Source organism: Sceloporus occidentalis, unplaced genomic scaffold (genome assembly GCF_023333645.1).
Source record: "Sceloporus occidentalis isolate IW3139 unplaced genomic scaffold, rSceOcc1.0.p SCAF_8, whole genome shotgun sequence".
Taxonomy (NCBI): Eukaryota; Metazoa; Chordata; class Lepidosauria; order Squamata; family Phrynosomatidae; genus Sceloporus; species Sceloporus occidentalis.
Genome location: NW_028316988.1, coordinates 32,350,167 through 32,375,112, shown reverse-complemented (window position 1 = coordinate 32,375,112; position 24,946 = coordinate 32,350,167). Strand labels below are relative to the sequence as shown.

The 24,946-nt window shown below is 44.7% G+C and overlaps 2 protein-coding genes across 10 annotated transcripts; one reads left to right on the top strand and one right to left on the bottom strand.

The window, feature by feature from the left end:
- Positions 1-1,014: 1,014 nt before the first annotated feature.
- LOC149308559 (eukaryotic translation initiation factor 4E transporter-like) lies at positions 1,015-11,668 on the bottom strand. Of its 3 annotated transcripts, none has more exons than XM_089536007.1 (19): positions 11,648-11,668; positions 9,783-9,901; positions 9,573-9,646; positions 9,344-9,474; positions 8,937-9,229; positions 8,054-8,255; positions 7,653-7,840; positions 7,342-7,477; positions 6,885-7,064; positions 6,397-6,614; positions 5,048-5,119; positions 4,741-4,936; positions 4,467-4,552; positions 4,167-4,306; positions 3,485-3,584; positions 3,151-3,268; positions 2,601-2,957; positions 2,303-2,467; positions 1,015-1,933 (listed from the first exon to the last, which is right to left on the bottom strand). In XM_089536007.1, exons 2-19 carry the CDS (start codon positions 9,882-9,884, stop codon positions 1,707-1,709), a joined length of 2,985 nt encoding a protein of 994 aa, XP_089392133.1. In that variant the 5' UTR covers positions 9,885-9,901; positions 11,648-11,668; the 3' UTR covers positions 1,015-1,706. The 3 variants fall into 3 exon arrangements, with proteins under 3 accessions (XP_089392133.1, XP_089392132.1, XP_089392131.1); XM_089536006.1 differs by lacking the exon at positions 11,648-11,668 and adding an exon at positions 11,345-11,468; XM_089536005.1 differs by lacking the exon at positions 11,648-11,668 and adding an exon at positions 10,979-11,323.
- Positions 11,669-11,680: 12 nt separating this feature from the next.
- LOC149308558 (protein SFI1 homolog) lies at positions 11,681-24,173 on the top strand. 7 transcript variants are annotated; one of them, XM_089536002.1, is made up of 31 exons: positions 13,213-13,238; positions 13,761-13,803; positions 13,954-14,103; positions 14,593-14,664; positions 15,641-15,751; positions 15,906-16,000; positions 16,142-16,259; positions 16,352-16,454; positions 16,925-17,081; positions 17,197-17,343; positions 17,430-17,500; positions 17,596-17,688; positions 17,795-17,892; positions 18,024-18,090; positions 18,303-18,433; positions 19,455-19,536; positions 19,613-19,791; positions 19,891-19,966; positions 20,106-20,201; positions 20,349-20,425; positions 20,597-20,699; positions 21,021-21,117; positions 21,240-21,400; positions 21,483-21,557; positions 21,731-21,805; positions 21,932-22,108; positions 22,230-22,429; positions 22,569-22,827; positions 22,935-23,392; positions 23,562-23,673; positions 23,822-24,172. In XM_089536002.1, the coding sequence occupies exons 2-31, from the start codon at positions 13,778-13,780 to the stop codon at positions 23,927-23,929; spliced, it is 3,774 nt and encodes a 1,257-aa protein (XP_089392128.1). In that variant the 5' UTR covers positions 13,213-13,238; positions 13,761-13,777; the 3' UTR covers positions 23,930-24,172. The 7 variants fall into 7 exon arrangements, with proteins under 7 accessions (XP_089392126.1, XP_089392125.1, XP_089392124.1 ...); XM_089536000.1 differs by lacking the exon at positions 13,213-13,238 and adding an exon at positions 11,681-11,908 and having other exon boundaries at positions 13,769-13,803; positions 21,731-22,108; positions 23,822-24,173; XM_089535999.1 differs by lacking the exon at positions 13,213-13,238 and adding an exon at positions 11,681-11,909 and having other exon boundaries at positions 21,731-22,108; positions 23,822-24,173.
- Positions 24,174-24,946: the final 773 nt, after the last annotated feature.

Below are 24,946 nucleotides of genomic sequence, written 5' to 3'. Positions count from 1 at the left end.
TACACACACACACACACACAGAGTGAGTGAATTTTCCCAGAAGGCTTTGCATCAATTATAAGGACCTCATTGGTAAATATATATATATATATATATATGATTTTATTTATAATTATTATATATATTATAAATAAAATCATACATATAAATAATATATAACCTATTAATATATATATTATATTTATATGTTAAATAATATCATATATATTATAAAATATTTTATATATATAGTATTTTTAATATATATATCTCCCTAAATTCCATCTTTTTTATCTCTATATATTAATTATGTTGTTTTATATATATATATATATATATATATATATATATATATATATATAATATCATTATTCACCTTTATTTATAAAGCGCTGTAAATTTACACAGTGCTGTACATACAATCTTGATTGGACAGTTCCCTGCCCTCAGGCTTACAATCTAAAAAGACAGGACACAAAAGGAGAAGGGAGTGCTGGTGGGGAAGGGGATGAGGTCCAAGTCTTCTCTACCTCCGAGGCCTGGACCAAGACAGATGGACTGGAGGAAGGGCTTGGCTTCTTGGAGATAGCCTGCCTCTCTCTCCCTCAAGATGGAGGCTGAAGGGAGGCCTTTTATTTTATAGTTTGTGTGTGTGTGTATCCCTAAATTCCATATATATATATATATATATATATATATATATAATATAAAGAACAGATAAAACAAACCTTTTCAATCCAGAACAAATCCCTATTAAACCCAACCTCTGTCGAAAACAAATCCGCCTTTTAATTGCCGTTTGGCGCGGTGACGCACTGTGACGAAAACAACAACAACAGTTTCGTAGAATTGACTTTATTTACAGAATTAATTTTGGGGGAGACGCCATTTTCTTTTAAAAATGAGAAACAAAAATTACAGGCGAAAAAAAACGCCGTTCGCCATTCGGAAAAAAAACCAGCGCGGAATATGAATATATATATATATATATATATATATATCCAAGAGACGGGCGTATTAAACTAAATCTGAACCTTTTTCTTTAACTCGCTAATTCCTTTATTTACAGCCGTTTAATGAGTTCGTTTTCATGGAAAAACAAACGCAGAAAAAGAGCGAAGGATAGAGAAAGAGGGCGAGAAAATGAGAAAAGCGAGAGATAAATATATACAAAAAACGAAAATAAAGGTATTTTTATACATTGTTTTCTGTACAGAAAGTTTCTATACATTTCATGTCCAGCGAGGGGGAAAAAACAAAAAAACTGCGCTGGCACCGCCATCTTGGTTCACCGGCACCGTTTACATGGAAAAAGGGGGAAATAGGAACGAAAAACACACGCAAAAAACGTAACAAACGCAAAAACCAAACCTTTTCACCATCTCCTCGCATCTGAAGTCCGTTCGCCTTTTGCTTTTCCCCCCCGCATTTTCCGTGACACAATAGGAAAAAAATATATGGAAGGATGGAAAAACGAGGAAGGGAGAAAAAAGAGCAACGGAAGGAGGAGAAACGTCGCACAAAGTGCTAAAAAAAATGCACACCAACGCCATTCGCCGCGGAAAGAAAAATATGCTCCCTGAAATGGAAAAAAAAGCGTTGAAAGCGCAGATGCACGTTTTCGTACGCGAGTGTACGTTGTTTTTAGTCAGAAGCGACACTGGGAAGGAGAGAAGGTCAGAGAGTGCGCTGCCACCGCCGCCACGATGGACGCCATTCGGCGCAACTCACTGCCTGTATTCCAGTTCGTCGACGCTGATGACTTTGGACGGCATCGATGGAAGTGGCTGCTGGAGGACATCGGAACCGAACCATTTTGCCAGACCGACGGGGGATCCACCACCGCTGCGCTGGTTGGCAAGTGGCGAGTGTCCTGGCGGCGGTCCTGTCCGCAACGGTGGGTTCGGGGACACTGTCTGAATGGCGGCGGAGGCTGACGCTTGGTTTCCGGATCCTGGGAAGAGAAGAGAACGCCTTTGGACCTCCATGTTGACCATAGAGTTGCACTATAGGACCTACAAAGGCCTTGTAGAGCATCCTCTCTAGGAATCTCTAGGCCTTTAAATGCCACTTTTAGTTGAAGCTGACCATAGAGTTGCACTGGAGGAGCTATAAAGGCTTAGTAGTGTCCTCTCTAGGAATCTATAGGCCTTTCAGTGCCAGTTTTAGTTAAGGTTGACCATAGAGTTTCACTGGAAGGGCTACAAAGGCCTAGCAGAGCGTCCTCTCTAGGAATCTCTCGGCCTTTCAGTCCCACTTTTAGTTAAGGCTGATCATAGAGTTGCGCTGGAGGACATGGACATTCCTAGAGAGGCCATGTTACCTGATCTGTGGAGCTGCTGCTGCATCATGGCCAGCTGCAGAGGCGTCCCTGGTCGCGGGTTCAAGAGCGGATGTCCGGCAGCCGGAATCGGGTAGCAAGGCTGGCCAAGGAGGGGTCCAGAGACGCCTTGGAGGTGCGCCAGGTCGATGCCGGGCGCGATCATTCCTGCGCAGGAGACATATGCAACCATAGAGTTGCGCCAGAGGCGCTTGAAAGGCCTAGCAGAGTGTGCTCTCTAGGAATCTCTAGGCCTTTCAGTGCGGCTTTTAGTTAAAGCTGACCATAGAGTTGCACTCACCGGCCTGAAGGAGCGGCGGAAGGTGCTGCGGATGGATCCCTTGCGCCAACATCCTCTGGACCAATCCAGGCGGCAGCTGGTGCGCTGGGCGCACCATCGGCACATGAGGGACCAGCGCCGGGACTTGATGAACTGGGCGCAGGAACGCGGCGGTGGGGACGGGGGACGCCATGGTGGGGGTCCTCCTCCCTCCGCTGCTGGCAGCGGACTTCGTCCTGAATTCGTGGTCTTTGGCGCAGCGGTTGGCGTTGGAAAGCGGCGTAGCGCCGGATGGGCGCTGGAGGGAGGAGGTGGCGAGTTTGGTACCGGCGGGCGGCGAATTCGCGCGGTCGGCAGGGCGCAAAGGCAACGAACTTTCTGCGAAGGGAATAACAACCAATAATGGTGGACCAATACTATGAATAAATAACAAATTGGGTTTTTTTGCGCAGTTAAAACGGCAGCAAAAACATGCTGATGTTAAGACTAACGAAGGATAAGGAGGCTCGATGGCGACAGGAGGATTAGTTAAGGGGTTAATTAAGTCTGTCAGTCGGTACGGAAAACACACCTTCGTGGTTGCCAAGTTTCGTCTTCGCGGCGCTGGTGGTGCCGGTTTCGTCTTTGCTCTTGTCTTTGCCTTCGTACATTTTGCGGATGACTGAGGTAGGAGTGAAGGAAGGAGACAGCTGCGGAGGAAGTGATGGTAATTAGTAATTAACGACGACGCTAATAGGGATCCTTATGGAGAGAACCGTGCCAATCCCACCGACGCGCCCCGGTCGCAGAACGTATTCGGCGTGCAATGTAAGGCAGCAGAGAGGTCTAAAAACCAAATACGTATGGAGTATGGAAACGGTGTGAAGGAATGAAAGAACGGCGGCGGGGGCGGGTGTAACACTAACCATGCTGGTAATGGATGGCGCTGCGGCTGCTGGCGGAGAGGCGGCGTTCCCTCTGTGGCCGAGGGCAGCAGGGGACTTCATGACGCGCAGTGGGGGTTGCCTGCAGGAAAAATATGAAAGGAAACAGAGAGGTCAGGACTGAGAAAAAACCACTCTAGGCAGGAGTTGACCATAAAGTTGCGCTGGATGTTCCTAGAGAGGACACTTCCCTATGCATTTGTAGGCCCTCCAGTGTTAATCTATGGGGAGATGTTGACCTTAGAGTTGCACTGCAGGACCTGAATTCCTAGAGAGGACACTTCTGGCATCTAGTGTTATTCTATGGGAGCATGTTGACCATAGAGTTGCGGTGGAGGATCTACAGATTCCTAGAGAGGACACTTCTCTAGGCATCTAATGTTATTCTATGGGAACATGTTGACCATAGAGTTGTACTAGATAACCTGCATTCCTAGAGAGCACAGTTCTGGCATCTAGTGTTATTCTATGGGAACATGTTGACCATAGAGTTGCACTGGAGGACCTAAAGATTCCTAGAGAGGACACTTCTCTATGCATTTGTAGGCCCTCTAGTGTTAATCTATGGGGAGATGTTGACCATAGAGGACCTATTAGAGCCTCTCCAGGCATTTGATGATCCTCCGGGGCGACTATGGTCCTCCGGAGGACCTGGGCGCCTCACCTGCTGTTCCTGAACCCGTCCCTGTTCTTCTCCATCTGGACTTTCCCGAAACCTGGCTGGTATGCATTCGAAACCATGGCCAGTTCGTGTGGGAATGCATACCCCTCCATCGCCGTTTGCGGCAACTCCAGCACGCCCATCTGGTCGGGGGAAACAAAAGGTCACCGTTAATACGTTAAAAGGGCGCTTTCGTACTGCGGATGGTCAAAAAGAACATAATTCTATGTATTCCTGCATGGCAGAAAGTCAATAGGCGCCGCTGTTTAATAAATAAGAACGGCTTTTCCGTGCCACTCTCACCTGCGCCGCCGCCGCCGCCGGACTCATGGACTTGTGCATCCCTTGGAATGGATCGCCAAGAAGAGGCTGGGAACTGGGGCCAAATCCTGCGCAAAAGAGACATGGCAGTAATAACTATATACAATATATAAATATTATGTATGATATATTCAAATAAAGATTTTTTGGACTACAACTCCCAGAATTCCCTGCCATTGGCCAAGATGGCTGGTGCTTCTGGGAGTTGTAGTCCAATGGACTTTAACTGCTTTAAACCATTTGCGGCTGCTCTTACCGACAGGGGAAGGGACGCGGTGGCGCAAGTAGTCCGCGGAAGCGGCCCGCGTTGGGAACATCTGGGAGATCGGCGGCTGCGGCGGTGAAGGCGCTCTCTGGCCCAAGATGGAAGCCATGGGCTCCAGGCCGCCCATCAAGGTGCTGAGGACATTCGACGGCGGGGATGGGCGGACGGACGGCGGCCCCAGGATCTCCTGCGCAAAAGGGAGCCATGACATTTCTGGCCAGGAGCGTCCCTCGACAGTTTGGAAAGGAAACGTGGGTTTGGCACGGGTTTGGTGCAGGAAGATGGCGGTCGGACTCACCTGCAAGATGTTTTTCGCGGCCGGTTGGGCGGCAATTTCCGGTGGCGACATCAAATGGCTTTCAAGGTTTTGCTGTGAATAATAGTAACATAATTTAATATACTATAACGTATAATTAAATTTAATTACAATTTAAAATAGATAAAATAATTATATAATTGTTAAAAAATATAATTAATTTATATATAATAAAATAATATGTAGCATTTTAATTTAAAAATTAACATATAATTATGTTACAAATCAAAATAATTATTTTATATACAATGAAATAATATTTAGCATTTTAAGATATAAAATCTATAATATAATATTGTAACATATTATTTTGTGACATATATTATTATATAGAAATATAACTAATTTAATAATATACAATATGTAACATAACATATGACTACAATATTATAATATAATTGCTATAGAATATAATTGTTTCATATATTATATATAATAAAATAACATAATGTAATATATAACTACATAATACATAAGTATGTAAATATTTCCTACATACTAAAATAACACAATACATAATATAATTATATCATAAAATGATATATTTTCTATCACATAATAAAATAACATAATATAATATACAATATATAATTATAAACAAATATAATTGTTTTCTATACAAAATATATAATATGTTTAATTTTATATTCATTATATTATTATATTACATTTTATACTATAAATTTTAATATATTTTAAATTCATTATATGATATATATTTTTATTTTATATTCATTATATTATTAGATTATACATTATATATATTATATAGTTTAATTACTTTAAATTCATTATATTATTATATTATAGATAATCACATTTTATATTATATATTTTAATATAATTTATATTCATTATTATAGATAATTATATTGAAATTATTAAAATTATTTCATATTCATTATACTATTATATTATTGATAATTACATTATATTAAAATTAATATAATTATTATTTTATATTCATTATATTATTATAATATAGCTACATCGTATACTATATTATACATTTTAATATAATACACAATGTAACTTTAATAAAATACTATAATTATTATAAAATTATAATCATTTTATATATGATATTAATATTAAATATATAATTACACATAATATAATAATTATAAAATAATATAACTACGATAAAGTTATGTCGCAAAACAGTAATATATATATGACAAAATTACGTAATGAATCAAATTAGGTAATTCAGAGATCTAACGTAAAGGAACTGCGTCTGGAGACAAGGGGAAAAGAAACCGCGCATACACCAACCGTGTCTGGCCACTTCCTGCGCCAAACTTGCGCCAAAGTTGCACTAAACAACTTACGTTCGCTTTTGGCTGGGAAGGCAGCGTCCCGCTAGCCTTCATGCTGCTGACCAGCTTGTTGAAGGCAGACATGTCGCCATCCTTGAAGTGGCGCGAGTCCGCGGTGTTGAGGGATGCCTCTGTCCGCTCGGATGCCGCCATCTTGCCCTCTGCATCTACTTTCAGGCCTTTCAGCCCGGCTTCCACCTCTTCCACCGAAAGCACCACTCCAGAATGCGCTGGGGAAAGAAAAATGGAGGAACGGCCTGTGAGGACCAAGGTTTGGCCACTTCCTGCGCAGGGGAATTGAAGCGTGGCCACTTCTTGCGCAGGGGAACCAAACCTTGGCCACTTCTCCTTCGGAAGACCCAAAGTATGGCCACTTTCTGACTGATTGAACCCAACCTCTCCTGCTTCCTGCGCAGGGGAGCCCAAATGCAGCGACTTCCTGTGCCAGGGAGAACCACTTCCTGCGCAGAAACTGAACTATAGAGGGGGGAGGTACTCACTGCTCTCTCTGAGCTTCTCCTTATTGGCTGAGAGGCTGGAGAGGAGGGGCTTCAGGTCGACTTTAGCTTTCTGAAGCATCTCTAGAATGTCCACCTTGTTTTCGGCGCGGTCCTCCAACGGAATTGGTGCAAAGTAGTTTCCAGAATTCTGGCCAGGCGACAAGACGCCTTGCTCTAGGCCTGAAAGGAAGCGACAGACACTGATCATAGAGCTGCACTGGTGGAGTTACAAAGGCCTAGTAGAGTGTCCTCTCTAGGAATCTCTAGGTCTTTCAGTGGGACGTTTAGTTAAAGCTGACCAGAGTTGCGCTGGAGGAGCTACAAAGGCCTAGTGGAGTGTCCTCTCTAGGAATCTCTAGGCCTTTCTGTGCCACTTTTAGTTAAGGATGATCATAGAGTTGCGCCAGAGGATTCCTAGAGATTCCTAAAGAGGACGTAAACATGGAGGCGTAATTACCCGCCAGCCTCTCCAGTTCTTCGTGGGGTGTGGATCGGAGGCTACTTGAACGGCTCCCAGAGCGACTCGGGTTCGAAAACCAGCGGCTGAAGCGGCTGGCAGAGACGGCACCTTCACCCAAGACGTCTTCAATCATCTACGGGGCGAGAAACGGAACGTGTCAAACCATAGAGACCGGTTTTGCGTCTGCAGCGTCGTCTTTCGAAATCTAGGATCCTATGTATTCCTGCATGGCAGGGGAGTGTTCTATGTATTCCTACATGGCAGGAAGCGGGCAGCAATTCAAAATCGCGTCCGGCGCCATCACTCACCGACGCCAGGCCCGGGACGCTCTTATCCAGGTTGAAGAACTCGTTGAAATCAAACTCGCCTCCCGGCGCCGTTTCTGGAAGGACCGCTTCCCGGGGCACTTCCTGGTCTGCTGCCGCCGCCGGTGTTTCCCGACTCGATGCGCTCTGCATTTCCTCCTCTTCGGCGACTCCACCATTGCATTCGACGCCTGCGAAGGACAAAGCCAGACAAAGCCATTTCAAAATGGCGTCAAAGAGCGCCACTGCCGTCATCTTGAGTAAATGCAGCCAGGCCCGTATAGGGTCACAAAATGGTGACACAAAAAGGGTCACCGCCACTTTAGGAACAACCACAGAAGTCAGACAGACAAGATAGGGTTCAATAATGGTGACCGAAAGCGCCGCTGCCACCATTCTGTTACCTTCCTTCAGCGATGCGGTGCGCCTCCTCGCCCGCTTCCGCCCTTTGTGCTCCTCCTCCAGGATCTTGTCATCGAACCCGGTCAACTCTATGGTTTCTGACTGACTCGTCGGACCAGCGGAGAACCATTCCGGCTCCTCTTCCGTGTAGGAGTCGTTGCGTCGCCGTTCGCCGAAGACGCGCTTTCCGTCACCGAACTCCCTCTGGGTTCCGAAAGGAGAGAACGGAAGCGGAGGTGAAACGAGAAAAATTCGTATGTACGTATGTATGTCATGAGTTACGTTGAAAATTCATGCATAGTTGCACCATACGTAAATATGAGCGACGCAAAAACGTATTATTAAACACATATATGTACTTAAATATATTCATTTATTAATTAAATATATTTACTTAAATCAATTGATTTATTAAGTAAATATAATTACTTAAATACAGCCATTTATTAAATACATATATGTACTTAAATATATTCGTTTATTAAATAAATATATTTACTTAAATAAATTCATTTATTAAATAAATGTACTTACTTAAATACAATCACTTATTAAATACACTTACATTAACTAAATACATTAATTAATTAAACAAGTGTACTTACTTGAATATATTCATTTAATAAATGTAAGTATAAATTTAATAAATATAAATACAAATAAATAATTAAATATGTTTACTTAAATACAATCATTTATTAATTAAATGTACTTATTTAATCACATTTATTTATTAAATACATACACTTAACTAAATACATGAATTAAATAAATACTTACTCGAATATATTTATTTATTAAATATATTTATTTAAACACATTTATTCATCAAATAAATATATTTAGAAACAACTAAACATACTGATTTATTATATACAGACTCACCCTGAACCGTTTGTCCTTGTACTCGCGGTCGCGGTCCCTGGCGTCTCGTGGGTCACGCTGCTCCTTTTCACCACCGCCGCCGCGGTCTTTGTCAAAGTTCCGCGCGGAGATGATGCGCCCGCTCCCAATCCGGCGCCCTCCGATGATGCGCACACAGTCGTTCTCCTTCTCCAGGGGGCTCAACGCCCGACGCGAACTGACCGCAGCGGTGACATGGCAGCCGCCTCCAAAGCTCCGCCTCTGAGGGCTGAGGACCACGTCCAGGTCGTCCTCCTTCACGCGTTCCCTGGGATCTGCGCGGTTTTAATGGATGCGTCAATCGCGCGACGAGGAGAGATAAAGAACTTGGGGTTTTGACATGCCCGCGTGTGTCGAAACCGCTGTCCGCCATTTTGCGGTGCACTCACCTATAAGCTTGCGCACGAGGGATGTCCGGTCAGAGTCCAGGTCCTTCTTGAGTGCTACTTCGACCGGTGAAGTCTTTCCTGAATTTGGATACAGTGACGCATGCCATTTCTCCGGGTCCCAGACGCCATCGCTGTTAACGTTACGGGGAAAAATTGCGTTTTTTTCACGTTCGCCTTCGTCACGATGCAGGACCCAAGGGGCTGGAAAGGCGTTTAAAAAGCAACGTACCTGTCGTATTTTTCAGAAAGGCACGGCGGCCGCCGCTTTGAGTGCGGACACTCCTTGATGTCCAGGAGTTCTTCCTAGAAAAGAAAGCAACTTAAAAAAACGGATTTTGCGCGCCAAAATGGCAGAATACCCGCCTCCGCAGCATCCTTTCCTTTGCCGCTTTGGAATAAGCATTAATTAATTAAAGGGAAGAGTCGCGGAGGGCCTTACTTTCGTGTAACGATGGGGGAACCTCATGGCATGGGTCCTGTGCGTGTCCAGCAAAGGGCCGCTGCCGTTCACGGCTTCGGTCAGCGCCAGCTTTTTGTCCATTGCGGTTCCGGCGACCCCTGCGTCGGAGAAAAAAAAGGAAGAACACAAGACGTGAAACAGCCATTTGAAAATATAGATTAAAAATAAAATAAAATTAAAATCAATTAAAGTTAAATTAAAATCAATTGAATTTAAATGAAATTTAAATCAAAATCAATTCAATTTATTTAATTTATATTTAAATCACTTAAATCTACATTTAATTCAAATCAATTAAATTTAATTTAAATCAATTAAATTTAAATCAAATTTAAATTTAATTTAAATCAATTACATATAAAATTAATTAATTTTTTATTTTAAAGCCTTTTTTAGATAATTAATAATTAATTTTGAGGAGTTTCATTATTAAAATAATAATTAATTTGAAAACAATAAATAATTACAATAAATTATTTTTAAATAATAAATAGTTAAAACAATTCATGTTAATAAATAATATAATTAAGCATCGTCCACATACTTTGCCCCTTTAAGGGGTTTTGGACTCCAGCTCCCAGAATCCCAGGCTATTGGGCAACATGTGTGAGGCTTCTGGGAGTTGTAGTCCAAAACCTCTTAAAAGGGTAACACTTTGGGGAACCACTTAAAAACATGGTTTATTATTGAAACCAGTGGGCTCCAAACTGTGTGCCCCTTTAAGGGCACTTTGGACTCCAGCTCCCAGAATCCCAGGCCATTGGCCAACGTGGCTGAGGCTTCTGGGAGTTGTAGTCCGAACAGCTAGACCAACACCTGGCTGGAACCTGCCTGTCAGGGCTTCCCAGGCGAGGCTCTGAGCAGGCGGCCGACCTGTCAGGGCTGCCTTCGTGAACATTAGGAAGGGCCTACCTTGCAGGGCTGTTGTTCCGAGCCTCAGAAGAGGGACCCTTACCTTCTGAGGCTCGTTGATGAGGCTCCTGAGGGACTTGTGCGGTCCTACCTGCCAGGGCTGTCGTTCTGAGGCTCAGGAGAGGCGCCCTTGCCCTCCTGAGGCTCATTAAGGCTACCTACCTGGCAGGGCTGTTGTTCTGAAGCTCAGAAAAGGCTCCCTTGTCTTCCTGAGGTTCATTAAGGCCAAGTGTCCTTCCTGAGAGACTCATGAGGGGTCCTACCTTGCAGGGCTGTCGTTCCGAGGCTCAGAAAGGCTGAAAGTCCCTCCTGAGAGGTCCTACCCGGCAGGGCTGTCGTTCTGAGGGTCAGGAGAGGCTCCCTTATCCTCCTGAGGCTCATTAAGAAGGATGAAAGTCCCTCCTGAGAGGTCCCACCTGGCAGGGCTGTCGTTCTGAGGCTCACAAAAGGCTCCTGAGGCTCATTGAGGCTGCCTGAGGCTCAAAAGACGGACTTTCTCCCTCCTGAGGGCCTACCTTAGAGGGCTGTCGTACTGAGGCTCCCAGTGAGCCTACCTTGCGGGGCTGTCGTTGAGGAAAATGGCCTCATAGGCTCCCTTTCCCTTCATAGGTGCCATTTCCCGGCCTTACCTTCCTCCCCTCGCGAGGCAACGGCTCCTCCTCTATCTTCCTTCCCCTGCCTCCGCCTCCGCCTCCGCCTCCTTCTTCCTCTTCCTTCGCCGCCATTAACCGGAGAAAAGAGCGAAGGAGGCCTCCGCTTCCCCGCCCTCCCCCTATTTAATGGCCAGCGCGCATGCGCAGCGCAGAGGGAAGGCAGGCGGAGGAGGCAAACCTCGCGAGAACTGGGGAAGAAAACGCGAGAGCGGCGGGCCCCCCCCCCCCCGAGAACTCCGCGCGTGCGCATACGCAGCCGAGATGAGGAGGCAACTATACCTCGCGAGAATAGGAAAGGAAAACGCGATAGCGGTGGGTCTGATGTCTCCGCGCATACGCAGCGTCCGCCCTGGAGGAGGAAGGAGGCGTAGATGCTAAAGCCTCGCGAGACCTGGAAGGGAAAACGCGACGTCAGAAGCCACACTGCTGATGCTATTGCCGATTCCGGACGCCGCGCATGCGCAGAAAACAGCAAAAGCGGGACGGGGAAACGCTAGCGGCCTCGCTTAGGACTCCGCGCATGCGCAGAACCAACCAACGGTTCGTCTGAGGAAGGACCCCTTTCCATAGTTTACTCTTCATCGAGGCTGTCTAACACGTTCGCATGACTCGAAAATTATATATATATATTTGTTGTTGTGAGGGGAAAAGTAATAGTAATAATAATGAGAACAAAGCTATTAATTTGAAGAGATTGACTCTTTTTTAACTGCCCACAATTCGATTTTTGTGGGGTTTGGTTTTTCTTCGTGAGGTAATCTGTAGTTTGACAAAGGATCTGAGGCCTTCACCTCAACGTTTTCTCCTTCTCTTTGAGACTTCAACTCCCAGAATTCCTAGACAATGAGCCCAATGATTGAGGCTTCTGGGAATTGACGTCCAAAAAAACACCTGGAGTCGCTGACAGGATTTTTTAAAAGCCGTTTGATACCAGTAGCATCTTACTATATTTATAGCTATATAAATATACACACAATGTTACAAATATATATATATATATGTGTGTGTGTGTGTGTGTGTGGATATATAAATATGTTGCAAACTGTTTATATATCTGTATATATACAAGTTTTATATTTATATATATATACACACTCAAACATATATAACATACGTTATATATACATATACTATATAGGTATGTTTAAGTATATATTATGTTTATATATAACGTTTACATATGTTTGTATATATAGATATATATATATAGATATATATAGATATAGATATATATAAACGTGAATATATACACACAATGTTACAAATATATATACATACACTATATATTTCTGCATATATACACACATTTTGTGTGTATGTATGTATGTGTATATATAAATACACACATTCTTATATACATGCCTATATATATATATATATATATATATATATATAGTTATCCATTACAATAAAGAATATAAATACACAAATAGTATATATACTGTTCCAAATGTGTGTGTGTGTGTGTGTGTGTGTGTATATATATATGTATATATAAACGGTATATATACTATTTGTGTATTTATATTCTTTATTGTAATGCATGACTATGTTGGTGATTCAAAAGCAAACCAATAGCATATATATTTATATCTATATATCTATCTGTCTAGAAGAGTTTGTGTGTGTGTGTGTGCGCGTGTGTGTGTGTATATATATATATATGTGTGTGTGTGTGTGTGTGTGTGTGTGTATATATATATATATATATTTCCCCACAGGAACCTATTGGAAGCGGAGGGGTCCTTCAGGCGTTTAGCCTAGACAGCCTCAAAACTGGGTTAAATTTTGCCTTTGCAGCAGGAAGTTTTGCAAAGAAAGAAAAACGTTCCTTCCCCCCCCCCCCCCCATTATCCTCGTTACTTTCAGGTAACTCTATAGGATTGCATCTTGGCCTTCCTTGCAAAGAAAGTTTGGAAGAGGATCTACATTGCCATCTCCTTAGAAACAAACAAAGAAAAGTAACTTCTTAAAACTCTTTATCCCATTGAACAAAAGGAGTAATTACAAAACTATGTACTTAGTTACTCGGGGGGAAATAATTGACAGAGATTGGAGCAGGGGAAAGTTACTTTTTTTGAACAGTTTGAGTAATTAAATAACTAAACCCAACCTCCTTTTTGCAATAGCTCTGGGAGGTTGGGTTTAGTTAATTACTAAAACTAAGTTACTTGGGATGGGATGGTTACTTTTTGGGGGTTGAAACCTGGCTAAAGGAGGAAAGTTGCCCCCAATGAGTAATTTCCTCCTCATTCCTTCAATCTTAAGTGCAACGAAATAATTATTTGTTACGATGTATAGAGTATTGAAAAGGAACTAGTTACTATCTGAAAAGGAGTTAGTTACTTTTAATAACCATAACTCTCTTTATATTTTCTTTTCCATGAAACGGAATAAAAGACTTTCCAAATGATGGAGAGAAAGGCAAAGAGCAGGTAAATAACACGAGACCGATTTGCATTTAATTGCCATTAGCGGCGCTTAAATAGTGGTGTGGAACTGCGCTATTTCTGCGGTGTAGACGCGCCTGGGTCAGAAAGTAATTTCGAAAGGAAGAGGACCGTGACTGATTCAATTTATTTCAGTTTAAAGGCGACAAAGGGACTAAAACGCTGTGTTTCGCTCCTTCCTCCTCGTCTCGACGGACATCGCGTCCCGAGTGCAAATCGTGGGACTGTTTACCGCGTCGGTTACGCTTGGAACCGCGGCGGGAGACTGAAAGAACTGCGTATCAGGTAATAAACACACATAAATTCAAATACATATTTTAATATATATAGTTATACATATAAATATATATGACAATTGATATGTGTGTATGTATATATGTACGATATTATAGTATTTTCCGGGCTTGGTACAAGGGTAGCCCCATGTAGAGCGCATTACAGAAATCTAAGCGAGGGGTTACCAGAGCGTGCACCACTGTTTCAAGGTCCCTTTGGCCCAGGTAGGGTTGCAGTTGGCGTACCAACCGAAGCTGATAGCAAGCACTTCTACTTGAGATGTCAACTGCAGAGATGAGTCCAGAAGTACTCCTAGACTGCGAACTTCATCCTTCAGGGGAAGTGTGACCCCATTCAGGACAGGTGGATAAACTTCCTTCCCCGGGCCTGGGGAACCTATCACTAGTACTTCCGTATATAATATATAGAATATAATAATACATATAATGCATATATACAATATATATAATATTGTATATATGAATTCGTGTTTTTCAGATGCTTGGCCAGGAAGTTCTTTTATTTCTGGGCGAAGAAGACCTTTGGAAGAGTCCTTCCTTCCTGCGCCAGGTATTTAATTCCATTTTAATCAATATGTCCTCTCTAGGAATTCCTATGGTCAACTCTATGGCAGAGTTGCCCTGGAGGACCTAGAGCAGGGGTAGGCAACCTTTTTGACCTGGGGGCTGGGTTGCTGTCCCTCAGACAACTCGGGGGGCCAAAGCCAAATAATAATAATAATAATAATAATTTTTTAAAATAAATAAATAAACCGGGACAAATGTAGGACAAAAATTTAAAATGGAGGACACTTTTAAATTTAAAAAATGGAGGACACGCAAAAAAGTCTGCTGATTTTTTAAAAAATGTTAATATAACTTGCTCCTGCTTGCCCCCCTTGCCCACCACTTGCCCTCACTTGCTCCTCCTTGCCCCCACTTGCTCCTCCTTGCCCCCTTGCCTGACACTTGCCCCGTGCACCTGCACAGGCCAAAGGCCCTGCGCTGGAGGCCAAAGGCCCTGCGTGCCTCCGCTGGAGGCCAAAGGCCCCGGCGGCAACCTGTGGCAGGGCCGTAGGTTGCCGACCCCTTACTTAGAGACTCCTACAGAGGACACTCACTCTGCTAGGCCTTTGTAGCTCCTCCAGAGCAACTCTATGGTCCGCTTTAACTAAATGTCACACTGAAAGGCCTAGAGATTCCTAGAGAGGACACTTTACTAGGCCTTTGTAGCTCTTCCAGTGAAACTCTATGGTCAACCTTAACTAAAAGTGGCACTGAAAGGCCTAGAGATTCCTAGAGAGGACACTTTACTAGGCCTTTGTAGCTCCTCTAGTGAAACTCTATGGTCAACCTTAACTAAAAGTGACACTGAAAGGCCTAGAGATTCCTAGAGAGGACACTCTGCTAGGCCTTTGTGTCTCCTCCTGGTTAGTTCTATGGTCAGTTTCTGGCAGACGCGCTAGAGTTGTGCTGGAGGAGCTACAAATGTCTAGAGTGTCCTCTCTAGGAATCTCTATCCTCCTGCACCTTAATTCTCATTGTAGGTGCCACCTCAAACGCAAGACCCTGCGCAAGGCCTTCGCGGTGTGGAAGGAGGAATGGTGGTCCGCCTGTCGCGAGTGGAAGCTGACCATCAGAGCCGACTGCCATTACCGGTGGGCAAAACACATCTCCCAGCGTCCGTTTTGTGCAAACATGGCCGCCCCGCGTTGCTATAAGTCTCTTCTCGACTTACGGAGACACCGTCGAATTTCTCGTAGGCGAGCTTTTATCGACCCTATTGATGGTTTTATTTCCTCTTTTGCGCAGTTATTTCCTGTACAATGCGGTCTTGCGGCACTGGCGGTCTTACGTATTTCGGCAGCGGGAGAAGAAGACACGGATTTATTGCGCAGAGGAACATGGTGAGATCCCAAGAGGAAGTTCTGTAAATTGGTTTTAATATCAACCACAGAGTTGCAGCGGAGGACCCAGATATCCTAGATAGGACAGATTAATCAAATCCGCGAATAATACACCATTTTGTCGGTTTTGCTTCTTCGCAGTGGCGCAACTCAGGACGCGTCGGGCGTGGCGGCGTTGGCGGACCCACGTGGAATTGCGGCAGATGAAGCACCGGATGTATTCAGATGCCTTCTGGTTCTGCGAGCGAAGCGTCCTCCGGTGAGAACGCGTTCAGATTTATTGCTCAACCTACCGCGCATTCCGTCGGCGGTAAAAATTTTCGAAATTGTGTCATTATCTCTCTTTGGAAGCTTGACCTGGGGATTGTGGAGGCGGCGATGGATCCAGAAACGAGATGGCGAGAAAATGGCGGTGCAGGCGCTCCAGCACTGGGCGCGACGGCTGCAGTTGCACGTAAGTGGCAGGTTTTTAGTGGCTCCTGGAACCCCTCCATAATGTCTTCCAAAGCCTTTGAATCAAATAGTTACTTTCACTCACTTCCTGTGCTTAAAAAAAGGTACTTCCTGTGCATAAAATGGCGCAGGAAGTACCCCAAACATGGGGGAAACGCCCTCCCCGTGGCTTTAGGACTCGGAATGGCATTTCCTGAAGAAGGAATGGTGTTATTTGAAAAGGGAAATAACTTTTGCTCACTTCCTGTTCTTAAAATAGCCACTTCCTGTGCATTAAATGGCGCAGGAAGTCACTAAATCAAGAGGAAAACACCCTCTACCAGGCTTTAGGACTAGGAATGGCATTTCTTGAAGAAGGAAGTAACAAAACGGCACAGGAAGTCCCTAAAACATATGGAAGCACTCACTAGAGGGCGTTTGGAGACAAAAAAATGATTACTTTGACCCTTATATATTTCTTTTTCTCGGCAGGCCTTGCTCCAGTGGAAAGAGATGTTCGTTTGCGTCTGGAAAGACAAAATGGTGGACGAAATGGTGCTTAAACACGACCGTCGGCGACGCTTGAGGAAAACCGTGGAAATTTGGCGCATCTACATTCAGCGCCGGAGGGAAAAAACGCTCCAGAAACGTAAGTAATCCAAATCTGCGATCTGGAGATAATCCAGATTGGCGCCGCTTTATCCGCCATTTTGCACAATGCTGTGGAATCATGGGAAACGTGACGCATTACGTTTTTTTTCCAGGACTGGCTTTGGAGCACCGCCGCAACCGCACGCTCCTTTGTAGCGTCTCAATATGGCAGCTGGCTTGGGCACGGAACCAGGAACTGCACAGGAAGCGGCTTGGTGAGAGATTCACCGCGCGGAGGTTTTTTGCACGTTGGAAGCTATGTATCCTTTCGTTATAACCTGCCATGCTGGAATACGTATAAACCTTTCGCAAACGGAAACCATTTTCCTTTTAACCAATGTGTCAGATGTGGCATCGCGGGTGGAAAAAGCGGAGCACTACAAGATGGCGGAGCACCACCACCAACACCGTTTGCTGGTAAGACGCGCTTATCTCTGGAATTAGCACTGACTTGGCACGAATGGAAATACATTAAAAAACGAAAATACAAATGGCGTTTCTCTCTTCCACAGTCCTGCGCAGTTCGCGCTTTGCGCAAGAACGCCGCAGACGCGTCCGCCAAACAGATACAGAAAAACTTGGCTCACCAGCAGCGGCAAATTATGGCGAGTTTCCCGTTATTTCATTAATTGTATTGGTTTAACGTTCGCCTTTTGCACCGCAGCATCACGCTTTTTCCCGTAACGGTGCCGTTTTTCGCCTTCGTTCCAGGTTTTGCGCAGTTCCTGGAATCGCTGGAAGCGTCGTTCAGAAGAACAGGAGGAAGAAGCGGATCAGTCGCTGACGATGGCGGCTTGCACTCGCTACAGGTGCGCCAAACATAGGCGCGTTAAATAGGGATGTTGCAACATTGCTCAAAATGGCGTCAAAAACCGCGTCGTTCCAACTGCGTAGATAAGCATTTATTTTAAAACCGCCATTTTCTTTTCCCCTTTTCCAGCGCGGTCCTTTTGCGCAGATATTTTGGGAAATGGCGGGACCGTTGCAACGGCGAACGGCAGCAAAAGGTAATTTTGTGCGGTAAAAGCGTCAAATCTTCCTATTCTCCTTTTTTGTTAAATCGTTAATAGCAATTAATATCGCTTTTTTGGCGACGGAGTAGGGATTCAAATCCGTGTCTCTGCCGCGCTGTTGATTTTCATACACGAATGGCATACGGTCTACAATATTCCACCATTTAAAATTGCTCCAGTTCTTTCTTTATAACCCCACAATTCAGCTGCAATGCACCAAAGCCGACCACCATTTTGGTGCAGTGGTCCTTCCGGCGGCATTCCATGCCTGGAAGAAATACGTGGAAAACCAGCGCCGCTGTGACGGGAAGAAGGAAATGGCTGCTGACTTCCACAGGTACGCGGAATTATTATTATTGGTATTATTATCTATACGTTTTGTCCTCTGCATTTGGCTCTTTGACTCTCTAGGAATTTCGTGAGTTCTCCAGTGCAACTCTAAGGGATATTGACCATAGAGTTGCGCAGGAGGACTTGGAGATTCCTAGAGAGTACACTCTGCTAGGTCTTTGTAGCTCCTCCAGTGCAACTCTATGGTCATCCTTAACTAAAAGTGGTACAGAAAGGCCTAGAAATTCCTAGAGAGGACACTTCTCTGGGCATTTGTAGGTTCTCCAGTGCAACTCTATGATAAACATTGCTGACATTGACCACAGAGTCATGATGGAGGGCCTAGGGCAGTGATGGTGAACCTTTTTAAGGTCGCGTGCCGGGGGCGGGGCTTCTATCCCCAGGATGGGGGCTGTGTGCTGGGGCGGGGCTTCCACCCTCCAGGGGCAGGGCTTCCGCCCCCTTTTCAGAGGGAGGGAGCCTCTGGCTCCTCCCCCGTCCTTTGCTGGCCCCTGAGGGTCCCTCCTGGGGCCATCAGAGGCCGGCAAAAGGGCCGTGGAGGATGGCGCTCTGGCCTTTGCCGGCCCCTAAGGGTCCCTCCTGGGGCCCTCAGAGGCCGGCAAAAGGGCCCTCGCCCTTCCTTCGCTCGCTGCAAAAGGGCTCCATGGAGCCCTTTCCTGGCGAGCAAAGGCAAGCCGGGAGGAGGAGGAGGAGGCAGCTGGGCACGCGTGCCAGCCGCCTCCTCTTCGGCCTTCGCTCGCCGGGAAAGGGCTCCATGGAGCCCTTTCCAGGCGAGCGAAGGGAAGCTGAGAGGGAAGAGGCCTGGGAGGAGGAGACAGACACACACGCGCCCCTGTCTCCTCCTCCCAGACGCCATTTTCTGTCTTCCCGCTGTCTCAGAGAGACAGCGGGAGGGCCGAAAATGGTAGGAGTGGCTCTATAATTGATGGTGACCATAGAATTGCGCTAAATGACCTAGAAAAGGAACTAGGAAAGGATTCATTTCGTCCCGCCTCTTCTTCCCGAAGGGAAACGTGGACGCGGCGTTTCTTCGAAAGATGGCGGCAGAAAGGAGAAGAGCGGCGGCAGGACAAAATGGCAGAAGAAACGGTAATGTCACATGACCAAATTGGGCAAAATTCTCTCCCGTTTCAAAATGGCGGCTTAATCATCTTTTGTTTCCCAGGCGGATTCACACTCAGATTGGCGCCTCCTGTCCGGATTTTGGGATTTATGGCGCCGCAGGACGCAGGATTTTCGGGAAGAGCACGAAGGGATCTGCGTCGCGGCGGAGCATCACAGACGCTGCGTCCTGCGTTTGAGTTTCTGCCTTTGGAAGGAGAACGTTGAGGAGGTCCAAGAAAGGTAAGACCAGGAATTACTACTTCTGCCATGCAGGAATACGCAGAATACATGCAGGAATATAAAGAACAATGAAGATGTTTCTTCGTTTTGCGCCTTCAGGAGGACGAAGGAGGCCAAAGCAATGACGTTGCATCGCGCCAAGATCTTGTCAGAATCGTGGACAAAATGGCGGCAGGTAATATGGACTCTATGACCCTTAGTAGCCCCTTCCATCTTTATTGTTCTATGTATTCCTGCATGTATTCCATGTATTCCAGCATAGCAGAAAGTAGCTTTGGACTCTATGACCCTTCTGACTCTCCATTTGCTCGCAGTATCTGATGCGCCGCACCGAGAAATGGAACAAAATGGTGGCGGCCGAGAGCCACTACCAGCGTTGTTTGCTCGGATGGGTCTTCTCCGCTTGGATGGTATGTCGCAAATTTCACGGGCGCCAGATGTATCTTTAGGACCTTGAAATTCCTAGAGAGGACGTATCAATACGTTTTAATTGAGGTATTTATTGATCAATTATTGATCTAAAACATCACCTAAATATATATATTTACGTCTCGCAGTCTTACCAGAGCGACATCCGGCGAGTTTTGGCACAAGTGGACAAAATGGAGGCTGACCGCTGCCAAGAATCTTTACGGTAAGTTGATATTAAATCATTTCCGGAGAATTGCGTTTTTTAATACGTAAAAAGCAAAGTTTTGTATCAGATGTAAGTCTTGCGCCGCCGGAGGTCCTCGTTTGAATCGCAACGCGGAAACGCGCTGTGTGACGTTAAGACGTAGATGCCTTTGCTTTCCTCCATCTTCAGGGAGGCGCTACGGATTTGGAAGGAAAGTGTCATGGTGTCCAAAGAGGAAGCAAGGAAAGCGGCGCTGGCAGACTGGCAATACGAAGAAACCGTCCTGCGCAAGGTGAGGCACTATTTTGGAAATGTCGCGATCCAAGAACAAATCCCGAGTAAAACAGTGAGGCCTGGTTAATGTTTCCAAAATGGCTGCTTTCCAAAACAAAATGGCGGCTTGCTATCGCTTTGCAAAATGGCGGCTTCCTATTGTTTCCAAAATGGTGGCTTCCTATCGCATAATGGTGGTTTCCCATCTTTTTCGTAATGGCAGCCTTCTATCGTTCGCAAAATGCCACCTTCCTAACGTCTCTCTCTTATCGTTACCAAAATGGCTGCTTCTCTTTGTGCCCCAAACCTGGGACTCGGGGCTGCTATTTTGTCTGCGCAGGTGACGCTCTCGTGGAGGAACTGCGCCTCGTTACGCGCCTACGCCCGGCAGCAGAAGGCGGACGTCGTGGCGGACGCCAGGGAGCACTTAAACCGAGGTAAGCGTCCATATTTGATCAGCATATGCTACCATCTTTGAGCGGACATGCAGGATCTCTCAATCGACGCGTATGGAAAAAAGTAACTTATCTAATCTTTATCCTTTCCCAACTTCGGACAGCGAGGCTAATGGCGGTGTTCCTGCACTGGAAGGAGCGTACCACAACATCTGCACAGGAAAGAGGGATAGTATTTGAAAACGCGCAACGGCGCAATACGCGGCTTCTTCGGAAATGCCTCGGCGCGTGGAAACAGTGTCGAATCCAGAGCCTCAGGAAGATGGTGAGGGGCGACTTTTTCATTTCGTGTATTCTCCCACGTCACCCTTCGCCGTTTCACACCGCGTCCTCTCTTTCGTGCGCAGCTTTTGCAGCGGCAAGCGGAGCGCTTCCTCTCGCAGCGGATCCTCGCTACCTCACTTACCGCATGGAAGAAGCAGGTAAATTTCCGTTCGTCCTCTTTCGCGTCGAAACTGCGTAACACGTCACGAAATACGGGAAAATATCGCTTTAGCTGCGTATATAATACGTCAATACAGGCCATCGAAAGCTGCGCAGTTTGCGCCGCTAGCATCTCCTGCCATTTTCTTTGCTCCTTTCGTTTCCCGGACAGATGGTGTGCCGACGCCGCGAGCGTTGCCAAACGGCGCAGGCGTTGTGGCATTGGTCGCGGACACTTCAAGCAAAGGTGAGAAATACATTTTTTTCCTTCCGCCATTTTGAAACAATTTCAAATTTAATTGTTTTCCTTCTCTTTCCTGTTTTGTCATGTCTTTCTCGGAAATGTGCACAAAATGGCTGCTGCCTCACGCAGGCGTTTGACGCTTGGGTCAGATTCGTGGTGGAGCGGCTGAGCAAAAGGCGCCGGGTCGAAATGGCGGTGGAGTCCTACCGGAACAATTTGCTGCTCGAAGGTGTGAGCCGTCTCCTGCGATATGCGGCGGATGTGAAACGTGTCCGTGAACGGCTCCAATCTCAACGCCATTTTGAGGTCACAATGCGAACGCTTCCTGCCACGCGTCGTTAACCCGTCGTGCCATTTGCGGGAATCTGAAGAAAAACGTATTCTGTGGATGATAGAGTTTAAATCCGACGCTGTTTTTCCGTTCCAGGTCGCTTCCCGCCGCCGCAGCGCTGCCGCTCGCTGTTTCACAATCTGGAAGCAGAAGGTGCTCTTCCGTAAACGCGGCGCGCCAGAGTCTGCTAAGAAGCGAGTCACGTTCGGGGCAACCGAGGCGATGGGTATAGCGATCCCTCACGAATTGTGCCCACCACAGCTACACGCCACCAGAGATGCCATCTTGACGCAACTGTGAGTATGGAGTGTAACTTTCTGTGGCTTGCATTTCGTATAAAATGGCTGCCGAAAAGCATCCTGGCATCACAGGACCATAGAAACTGACCACTCCAATGTCCAGTCTTGGGTCAAGGCCGGTCCTTTTTCTGCACAGGCGGTCAGCTCAGGACGCACGGCTAAAACCGCGCAGGCCCCAATTCCTGGATGTTCAACCTGTGTCTGCTCCAGACCGCGCCCAACTTGCGCAGTACGCCCAAAGCGATGCTGTTTCCGGATCATGGTTCAACAGTTTCCCGCCATTCTTTGTTTTCGAACCCTCTCGGTTGCGCAATGGCGGTGGCGTCGTTTCCCCGAACCCAGAACTCTTGCCGCCATCTTCCTTCATGCGACGGAGGACAGAGATGCCCAAAAAGGTGAACGCTGCGTGTTTTGCGCATTTATCGTGGGGTTGGATACGTTTGGCCCTCTGACGGTCAGAGAAGCCGCTGACCGCCATTTTGGCGCACTCCTTCCCTCACAGGCGGCGTCTTCCCCGCTTCCGCATCTCATAATTCCTCCTGTTTTCAAAATGGCGGCTGCCACAAGCGAATACGATAAGGAAACCGGTGCAAAGCTCCAGTCAGCAGATGATTGCGCGAGGAAAGGACGCATTCCTCCGCTTTGCAAGCCGCCATGTAATGGCGTCGTCGTAAAAGATGTTAAAGATCGTCCGATTTGCGATGGCGGCCATCTTGTGGAAAAGTCCCTGCAATGTGCAGCGTCCTCCATTTTGTCGAAACGTCCAGTTAATTCACTGTGTCTTCCATTGTGTTTGGAGGATCCAGTGAATTGCGGCAGAGTCCATTTTGTTTTTTCAGAGGCCGATACGGAAGAACAGGGGAAGCGCTTTTGCACAGAAGTTGACGGACAGCTGGAAGCCGAACTGCGCAGTATCGCGCAGAAGATGCAGCGTTATTATGACGCCCAGCAGGAGCTGAAGTAAGAGCAATACGTATAGTAATATGGCGAATGTAGGTTAGCGGCGGTGCAGGCGCGTCAAACCGGCCACCATTTTGACAGATCAGGTTGCGAAATGGTGGACGAGACTCAGAGAGACAAACCGATTCTTAATAGTTTTCAAACACGCCTCCATTTTGGTGCTTTTCAGGTCGTGCCGGCGGCAAGAGCGGCTCCTGCAACAATGGCAGCAGATGGCGGCGTTGTCGTCTGCGGCGAAACAAGATGGCGACGCGCAGAAAGTGGAGGAAACCTTGGCTGAGGTAGATGGCGGTTTTGATTCATATAAATAACATTTATTTACACCCCGCCTCTCTGATGACATCATGACGGTGAAGAGATATGCGCATCTCTAACCGTAAAACCGTATTTGCATTTTATTTACATATTTACGTATTTTCTCTTTTATAGCTCAGAGTCCGGATCGAATCCCTGAAATCTGTTCTGGACGAGGAATGGCGGCTGATTGCGGCGTACATCGCCCGCGTCCGGGAAATACGAAACACGCTCGATGCATAAAATATTACGGGACTACGGTTTGCGCGGCGGATAATGATGGCGGTGGGGTTGAAGGGACGTCCGTCTTTACAAAACCGGTCCTGGGAAGTGCGAGGTCGGACTGAACTGTGCAATTCCGCACCGCTGTCAACGCCGAACTGCACCACGTTCTCTTTATTGACTACTCCAAATAAATCTTTAATAAAATAATTGTAATAATATTATATAATATTCAATTCTTTTCAAATATATTCAATATAATTTATTTATATTTATTTAGGTATTTATATCCCGCCCTTCAGCCCTAATATATATAATTCTATATATTCTAATAATAATATTATAATATTATAATCATAATGTTTTTATAACTATACTATTATTATAATTATAATATAATAATAATAGTATAACAATAATAAAGTAATATATTTTGTATTCAATAATATAAAATTATATAATATTATATATATATATACAATAATAATGTAATTATTTTATAAGGTTCTCATATAATGTTATAACAAAATAATAATACTATTTATTATTATAATTATTATAAATTATTAAATAATATATAAAATATAGAAATATAGAAATAATATTGTAATATTCAATAGAATTCTATATAATATTCTAATAATAATAATATACTATTAACTATTATATTATATTAATATATTGTTATAGAAATATTACAATATATATAACAATATAATATTAATTTATTAATATATGTAATATTTTATATTATATTATATATAACAATTATAATAATATTCTATATTATAACAATATTATATTTTATAACAATATTGTAGAATATTAATATATTAAGACATAATAATAAAATATAGTATTCTATAGAATTCTATAGATTACGTAACATTCTATAGAATTATATATAAAATATTCTATAAAATTACATATAATAATATAATTATAACAGTATTATACAAATAATACTCAATATTATATATCATATTCTAATAATGTAGAATAGAATATTATGTAATCATCATGTATTATAATAATATA

Excerpts from the sequence above, each read along its gene's own strand:
- LOC149308558 (XM_089536000.1), top strand. The coding sequence starts at position 13,778 with ATGATGGAGAGAAAGGCAAAGAGCAG. Across the intron at positions 13,804-13,953 it reads GAGAGAAAGGCAAAGAGCAG|TTTAAAGGCGACAAAGGGAC; the intron begins GTAAATAACACG and ends AATTTATTTCAG. Across the intron at positions 21,401-21,482 it reads TCCAGAGCCTCAGGAAGATG|CTTTTGCAGCGGCAAGCGGA; the intron begins GTGAGGGGCGAC and ends TTTCGTGCGCAG.
- LOC149308559 (XM_089536005.1), bottom strand. The coding sequence starts at position 11,096 with ATGAGCCTCAGGAGGATAAGGGAGCCTCTCCTGACCCTCAGAACGACA. Across the intron at positions 9,475-9,572 it reads CTTTCTGAAAAATACGACAG|CGATGGCGTCTGGGACCCGG; the intron begins GTACGTTGCTTT and ends TAACGTTAACAG. Across the intron at positions 2,468-2,600 it reads TCCGCCGCTCCTTCAGGCCG|GAATGATCGCGCCCGGCATC; the intron begins GTGAGTGCAACT and ends TCTCCTGCGCAG.